The sequence below is a fragment of the Cervus canadensis genome, chromosome 21 (assembly GCF_019320065.1).
Source record: "Cervus canadensis isolate Bull #8, Minnesota chromosome 21, ASM1932006v1, whole genome shotgun sequence".
In the NCBI taxonomy this organism is placed as follows: Eukaryota; Metazoa; Chordata; class Mammalia; order Artiodactyla; family Cervidae; genus Cervus; species Cervus canadensis.
Genome location: NC_057406.1, coordinates 20,947,423 through 20,956,034, shown reverse-complemented (window position 1 = coordinate 20,956,034; position 8,612 = coordinate 20,947,423). Strand labels below are relative to the sequence as shown.

Genomic DNA, 8,612 nt, shown 5'->3' with positions numbered 1-8,612 from the left:
AAAGCATTGTGTTACTGCTATAGAAACCAGGGAAGGACAGGAAAGGCACCTGGCTCCTGAATAAAGGTGTCAAGTGGAAGGTGGAGGCAACAGAAGGTAGAAAGTAGATACATATTCTGGTCCCCAAGCAAAGAACAAGGAGGAAATGTCTTCTAAGAAGGCAGTCTGGGAGGAAGGTTGCTGGAAGCATCAGTGAGAACCGGTCTTGGATGTTCCTAGGCTGGGTTCATGGCCCTCAAACTTCAGACTCACAAACACCCAGAATGTGACACGACACTTAGAAACTAGATGCTTATTATTTTATTGGGAAATTGAAGACAGACTTCCTTCTTCTAATGTCATGGCTTTCTGAAGGACTGGTATCTTCATACTCATGCTCTGAAAACCAAAAAAGGAGATTAACACAGGTGGGCAAGTGGTTTCTAATCCTTGCAGAAAACAGTGAAGGGAAGTAGCTAAGAGCCCACATTTCCCTTCTCTTCTTCCTTCCTCTTCTGTTTCCTTCCAAATTTCTTTTGATCTGTCATTTTTATGCACCTAATAGATAATGTGCTCTAAACTGTTGCTTGCTAGATAAAAGGTTGTCCTTAGGTTGTTTATCTCTTGGTTACTATTTAAAGTGTTTAAATATATATTTACAAAGATGGTTACTGCAATCAATTTTTAACTAGTGAAAAACTGAAAGTGGCCTAAACGTCCATTGATACAGGGTTGGTTAAAGAAATCATGGCACAGCCAGACAATGGAATAGCAGAAATTATAAAGTAAACAAAATGCAGATTAAACAGACCCATGTAGCTCTATGAACTGTTACGAATATTCTTAAGAAGTATGTTATTTGAAATGAGCAATCTATAAATTTGCATAAAGTATGACATCATTTGTGGTTAAAAATAAATTTATTTTAAAAGGGCGTAAGTGTTTCCCGTTGATGTTCAAGAGTTAACTGTGGTGGCCTTTGGGGGAGGAAGTGGGAAGGTAGGATGTGGATGTGTTTAAGTTAGCCTCCTAATTTTCTCTTCAGTTATCTTTTTACTTTGACCATATACTAATTAAAAAGAAAATAGTTTAGCTAGATAAATTTAGCAACCTAAAATGAAAGTATCATTTAGTAGGGACCCTGGACCTGAGAGGCCTGGTCAGGTGGAAGACTTGAGAAGAGAGGTCATTGAGCTAGAGTATTAGGAGAGAAAAGGACAAGGGAGAACATGGTTGTGCTTCCTCATCACCAGCCCACTTTAGTACAAGTGGTCATTGGGGAAGAAGTGATTTATGGTCCTTGATTCTCAAAATTGGAATCTCCATGGATAGCTTGTAATAATTATAAGGTTTTGCTACCTTATTTCAGACTATCTGAATAGACACCTTTAGAACTTGTTTCCAGGACTATGCAACTTTTACATATTTTCTATTGATTCAGTGACTCACTAAGATGTGAGACCTGTAGGGGTTAGGTCCCTTTGAGCTTGAGTCATACCTGTCAATGACTTTCAGGTTACTTGGATGGTGCGTATTAGTCTTGACTCTGCTCAGGTTGCTCCTCTGGTGGGGGTGGTCCTGATGCAGGTGGTTCTGGTGGAGGTGGTCTTGGTGGAGGTGTCCCTGGTGGAGGTGGTCCTGGTGGAGGTGTCCCTAGTGCAGGTGGTCCTGGTGGAGGTGGCACTGGTGGAGGTGCCTCATCTTCATTTCCATCATTAGGAGGTGGACCAGGTGGTGGTCCTCCAGGTCCTCCAGGTGGTGGTCCTCCAGGAGGTGGTTTGGGAAAATCCTTTTCTGAGCTTGAGTCTGAGTTGGTTCCATCTGAAGGGTATGGCACAAAGAGAGAGAAACAAGGTGATGGAAGCCTCTGCTCTCCTTTTGATCTCTGATAAACTTTTCTGACAGTCTCTTCCTCCAAAACCTGCCTCTCAACTACCAGCTTCCTTCCTACTCACTTCTTTTTGCAGTACTCATGTTCACCCACAATCTACTGAGTCTTAGTTCTTTGTTCTTGAGAAAAGAGTGTCTTCAATTTGGCAAAAAAGAAGGTGCTGGATATCTTAGAATCTCCAGAGGATGTCTCCAAGGACAGAAGAGAAGGAAAGGGATTAATCATGTCAGTTATGCTTCCAGTTATATTTTGGGTTCTGACATAATCTGCCTACTGTGACTCCAAGTCTCTTCTGTTAAGAGTGTATGTGGAACCCTCTGGCTCTAAAACTAGGTGGATCAATACTAGGAGAGAGAGAGAGACAACATGATGGCCCACCCAGGGGTCACTAAATAACTTGCAAGTTTTGCTTAGATACTGTGACACAGCTGAGCAGAAAACCAGAGGAAAAATGAACCAGACCTAGCTCCTCTGCTTTTTTTCTAAACCATGTATTTAAAGAGAAGAATACTGAGGAAGAAGGAAATAGTTGAGTGATTGGCTGTCAGTAGGTTGCAGGAGTCAGAATTGTGACTTCTTCCCTTTGTTATCCTCTCTCAACCATCATTTCTGGCCTGAGGGAACAGCCAACATTTCCAGTGTCATCTAGGCTAGACATCATGTTATTCATGTTAGGACCTTGCTCATGGTCTTGAAAACCAAGGTTAGAAAGGACTGCCTTTATCTTTAGGGGTTCTAACACTGAATATAACTCTTTACAAAGAATGATGATAACAGGACACCAGAGAACTGAAAAGTTGCTAATGAAATAAAGAAAGATGATGGAGGATTAATTGAGACTTACCTAATACGGTGCTCACAAACTCTTCACTGCTGCTTTCTAGGAAAAGAAGCAGAAGATGAACCTATATCCTTCATGGTTCACAATGTTCCACAGGAAAAGGGACACACTCTATATATTCTAAGATATTATAACTTTTCAACTACCATCTGTGATGCCATTGCAAAAAAAGACATGAAGGCATGGCAAGGTTGCTTCTGTGCTGAGAATCAACCACAAACTCAAAAGAGAAGAGGCCTATTCATCCTTCCTAGTATCCCTCAAACCCTATTGCTAATTTACGCTAAGTGCTGGAATATTTCAGTGTTATGTTTTAGTGTCCTTCTGCCCTCTTAATTCATGAAGTACTTTACTTATATTAACACAGTTCTCAAGGTAAAAGGACCAGGTGTAAACATGTGGATATAATCTTGTCCATATTGGGCACAACATTCTGAAATATTAACCATGGGTGGAGTAGAATGAGACCATTGTGCCCTGAAATTTCTATATCTCTACATAGACACAGAGAGATTTATTACTCTTATCTCTGTCTCCAAAATATCTCTGAATGGACCTCACCTCCTCCATCCATCTGGCACCCCCTAGCAAGGCCACCATCCACTGCCTCCTTTGATTATCATAGCATCTTCATGAGGGAATTTGTCTGTTCCAGTCTTGCCTTTTTGTAACACACCTTTCATAGCACAGAGATAAGTCTTAATTTATCATTCCTCTGCTTAAAAGTTCTGTGCTGGTTTCCAGTTGTACTAAGTTTGAGGCCTTCACATCACAGAGGAGGTGAAGGACCTTCCTCTTGTCTTAAGCAGCCTGCAGCCACATCTTTCACTTATGTCTCCTCTTTACAAGCTTCCTCACTGCAGTGTGATCCTCCAAGCCCCAAGCAGAGTCTCAGCACCCTTTCCCCCCAACTTTATTCTTACCAGAAACCAGGTCTTGAGCTGAGCTCAGGGCCAGCAAGGCCACTGAGAGCAGGATCAGCAGCATCTTGGAAGAAGCTCTGGATTTGCTCTCAAGTCTGTGCTGGGAGAAGTCAGGCAGGTTCCTTTATAACGGGGACCAAAACAATGGAGTCTTTGAGTTCTGTACTGGGCAGATCTTGTCACCGGATGGACACAGTTATAGTTGGGACTTATCCCAGCAGGATGGAGCAGATACAACGTTATTAGTGTGTCATTTGTAAAAGGTACAACATGTGATGTGGGCAAAGCTTTTGAGGGAGAATGTCCAAGCATTCAGCACAGATATTAGAACTGCTCTGTTGTCATTTGATTTTCAGTCTTTTTGGTGAATTCCTTTCTTTGTCCTTCCACTTGTCATTTGTGTGTGTATTGGCTGTGATCTCTGGCTTTTACATGGCCTAAACTCCATCTTTCATGATATTTGTTTACCTATGTATATGATAAATTGCAAAACATTTTGATGATGGAGATAATTTTGGTTTATTTATGAAATATATGTGGATAAATAACATCCTTGGGCATACATGGATAGCAGAAGGTTGACCCTCAGCCTGTTCACGCTACCAGATATCATCTAGGTCTATCTGGTCACTGATAGGAAAGAATTGGAGTTGTCCAACAAGGTAACCTAAGACTTTCTATTCTTATAAATATCTTAGGACTTAACAATAGTTAGTAAAAGCAAAGATAGACACAAAATCTACAACAGGACTTGTAGGACTGAAGGAAATGAATATACATCTCCTTGAATAGAGCATGTTATTCTATATCTCTAGGACTTCTTCTCTTTTCTAGATTCTTTGTGAGATTCTTTTTGGCTTATTTCTGTGATGAAATATTTTTAACCTCCCTGTCTTCCACTGATAATTTCATAGCCACACTTATGAACTCCCAAAAGACGGTCTTATATTCCTTTCAAATCTTCAATTTCATTGCCTTGATCTTACATTTTTCAGTGACTTTCTGTATTAGAAAATGTTTTCTCTGATTATTTTTAAACACAGGGAATTTTGTCTGGAATATTCTGATACTCATTCTCCCCACCATCTACATAAAACTTATTTGTTGATATTTTCTCTCCTTAATCCATCTGCTGTATATAACTTTTATTTGTAGCTTATTTTTTGTTATGCATTTTGGAGGATTTTTGTTGTTGTTGTTTAATTAAGCCCTGCTCTTCACTACCTTTGTTGACTTTTATTTACAGATTTCTTAATGAGGTATTGTGTTTCCAAACTGTTTTTTTTTTTTTTTTTTTTGGTTACTTGCATTCCTCTTACAGTTGCTAAAGTTTTTCTCTGATCTTAACAGGTGTTTTGAAAAAAAATTCTTTCCCCTATGTACATAAGTTTGCTTTAAAATCAGCAATACATTCACACAGGTTTCTAGTATCTTATTCTTCTGCCTTTATACAAAGATGTTTGTATAGCAAATTCTTTTTTGTGGGTTTCTGTTACAAACACTATGACAATGAAGATCATGTATTTGCTCTTTGAGCACAATGATATAAATTTCTCTGCGGAGGCATAGTGTTGGTTAAAATTGTAGATGCCTCTTTGAGCTGGGCAATAATTGGTTCTTTAATCACAATAACTCTAAACTTTAGAAAGCCCAGAGAGAAAGACTGGTCAAAGAATTGTCTATCAAAGTGTGAATTCGTAAACCTTCTGCACTGCTTTCAGTCTTTTGCCTGGCAGTGTCTCCCAGGTTCTGGGCTCCATTGATGAGAGCCACAGAAGGCATTTCTCACCATCTCTGTGTCCAAGTGTCTGTAGATTCTGCTCACCACTTTGTCATCAACATAAGGGGGTCTGAAACTTTCAAGGCTATTCCTCTGAATTAAAAGAGAATTGCAGTTTTTTTAAGAAATGACAAAAGCCACTACAATATTGTAAAGCAATTAGCCTCCAACTAATAAATATAAATGAAAAAAAATAAAAGAGAATTGCAACCATAACTTCTTCTATATGGAATCTAAAGCAACACATATCTCCCTCCTGGTTGTATTAAGACATGGAAGAAGGAAGGAAGCAGATTTCATTAAAAGAAAGATTTTCTTGAAATGGTTAATGAATAACTCACTTTTCCTCCAGGTTGTCTTATCCTTAAAAAATAATCATTTATTTACTTTTGGCTGCAATGAATCTTTGATGCATGTTGGCTTCCTCTAGCTGCACCAAGCAGGGGCTACTCTTTGTTGCAGAGCGTGGGCTTATCACTGCAGTGGATTCTCTTGTTGCAGAACACAGGCTCTAGAGCCATAGGCTTCAGGAGTTACAGCATATGGGCTCAGTAATTGTGGCAGATAGATTTCATTGCTCTGTTACATGTGGGAACTTCTTGCACCAGGGATCGACTCTATATCCCCTGCACTGACAGGCAGATTTTTATCCACTGTGCCATCAAGGAAGTCCCATTTTGTGTATTTTATGGAGAATACTCTGTATTTAACCAGCGTATAACAAAAACTGAAATTCTGGGTCAAAATATAAGCAGGTAGCAAGTGTTAACCTCTCAATAATAGCTGTAATAATTAAAAGAAATAGTAGTTCATGGAGTTACTGGCTTGCTGTCTATTCCTTTCTATCTACTACTTTTATCTTTTTGTAAATCAATTATACACAAAGATACTTAATCTTAATATGTCTCTTCCTAATATCAGTGAGAGTTAAATTCCTTTTGTGTGACCATTGTCCTTTTATCTGTCCTTTGTGTGTGTGGACTTAGCATTCATATCTATCCCTGACTGGTAGAAAGATAGTTCAAGCCATCTTTTGGATAGATATATGAGGCCAAACTGTTCCAAGAATACAGAGTGCAGACAGTATTAATACGTAATTGAACAATCAGCACTGTTATTTAGGACAGTGAAGGTCCAATGATCGGAGCCCATCCAAAGCTTGTGTAGCTTGTTCCTGGTTGGATGAAGCATCTGAATCAGTGAGGGTCAGAATTTCTGGAAGATGAACTGCTGCCTCCAGGTTTCAGCAGTTCACAAGTCAGCCTGAGATGGCTGTGTGAGTGTAGAGGCCAATGTGGATTAAAACCATGCAGACCTCTTATGAGCAGGGCCACCATTCATCTGATAGTTTTAGTTCTCAAGATGACTACCGAGCAAGGCAGCATACACCCAGGCATGAACACAGTTATCACCCTTAGCTCCTCAGGTTAGTCTAGCCTGGTCCAGCGCATTTCTGGACACGGAGCTATAAACTTGAAAAGATTATCAAATACCCGTTTGCTCTGGCAATCCTGCTGACAGTCTCTTTTAGCAGCTAGTGTGGCAGATTTGAAATCATATTTATTCAGTTTCACATTTTTTGAAGTTTTATTATTGATGTGTTTATCATATATTATGGATAATAATCCTATGCATGATATATATTCTATAAATATTTGCTCCTAGTTCCTAATGTGAATGTCTTTTACTTTTGTTTTTGGGTTTTTTATTATAAAGACTTTAAATTCTAATGTAATTAACCCTATTTTTTCTTTTATGTCTATGCCATTTATTTCCTAGTTCTGTCTGTTTTTCCTATCTTACAACCAGAAACACCCCTATTCCCCATCCCTCTGTTATATACACTCCCTTCCTGCTTCTCTATCTCAACATCATATATATACACATTTGTTTTGAGGCAATAAATCACATTTACCTCTTTAATCCATTCAAAATGGCACTTTTTGTGATTCCTATATAGTAGAGGACTAAAATGTTTAAAAATAATTGGGTAGTGGTAAAATAATCCACTCTCTGTCAGGGATGTGAATTGCCATCTTTATCACATAATAAATTTCTTTACATGTCCAGCTTTATAGCCAAATGTCTTCTGATCATTCCTCTGTTTCTAGAGCAGCCACAAATGCTAAATATTCACTAGCTCATGAATCTTCAAAATAGCCCCGTAATTTCTTTGCATTATGTTCACTTTTCATAAGAAGGAATCAAATTATAATATGATCAGTGACTTTTAGAAATTCTTACACTTTATGAGTTTTAGCATAGATAGAAAATACAGTTAGGATATATGAGTAGCAGCAAACTTAGCAAAACAGTGGAAAGGGAAAGGGAGAATGAGAGCTTTAATGATAAGAAGTTTACCCACAGGAAAATATATGAATGAGTTCCTAAGATGAGGGGGTGAGATAGAGAGCTCCTGACAGCCAGATAGGAAGAGCTAGAGATGGATTAAGTCCCTTGGATAACATTTTTCAGACACTGAATCCTCTCATTTGAGGTCCCTGTTATTTTCATATTCCATTTTCCTTTTCTCCTACAGGTAATTTTAGTTGGGTTTCTTGCATTTGGAACCAAAATGATCTCAGTGGATAAAAAGAGTGCTAACTGCTAAACACAAAATGTGAGATATTTCTGCCACAAACAAAGGTTACTGGACTTTCAGTAAAAAAGTAACACATGACCAAAAACAGACAAAGGCAACACATAAAAAGAAAACTACAGGTCAATATCACTGATGAACATAGATGGAAAAATCCTCAACAAAATTTTAGGAAATAGATTTCAGCAATACGTCAAAAAGCTCATACACCATGATCAAGTGGGATTTATTCCAGGGACACAAGTATTCTTCAATATATGCAAATCAATCAATGTGATACACAATATTAACAAACTGAAAGATAAAAACCATATGATAATCTCAATAGATGTAGAAAAAGCCATTGACAAAATTCAGCACTCATTTATGATTAAAACTCTTCAAAAAATTGGCACAGAGGAACCTACCTCAACATAGTAAAGGCCATATATGATAAGCCTACAGCAAACATTATTCTCAATGGTGAAAAAATGAAAGCATACCCCCTAATATCAGGAACAAGACAAGGATGTCCATTTTCACCACTATTATTCAACAAAGTTCTGGAAGTCTTAGCTACAGCAGTCAGAGAAGAAAAAGAAGTAAAAGAAATCCAGATT

The 8,612-nt window shown here is 38.3% G+C and overlaps 1 protein-coding gene across 3 annotated transcripts in view; it reads right to left on the bottom strand.

The window, feature by feature from the left end:
* Window positions 1-277: 277 nt before the first annotated feature.
* LOC122423475 (basic proline-rich protein-like) overlaps window positions 278-8,612 on the bottom strand; it is a 125,228-nt gene continuing 116,893 nt past the window's right edge. For 2 of the 3 annotated variants that reach the window (XM_043440576.1, XM_043440575.1), the window contains exons 2-4: window positions 2,715-2,750; window positions 1,478-1,800; window positions 278-378 (exon numbers count right to left, since the gene is read on the bottom strand). In XM_043440576.1, the coding sequence (XP_043296511.1) occupies window positions 1,514-1,800; window positions 2,715-2,750 (323 nt within the window). In that variant the 3' untranslated portion in view covers window positions 278-378; window positions 1,478-1,513. Of the gene's footprint in view, window positions 379-1,477; window positions 1,801-2,714; window positions 2,751-3,634; window positions 3,744-8,612 lie in introns of those variants that run through there. The other variant, XM_043440577.1, reaches the window with a different exon arrangement.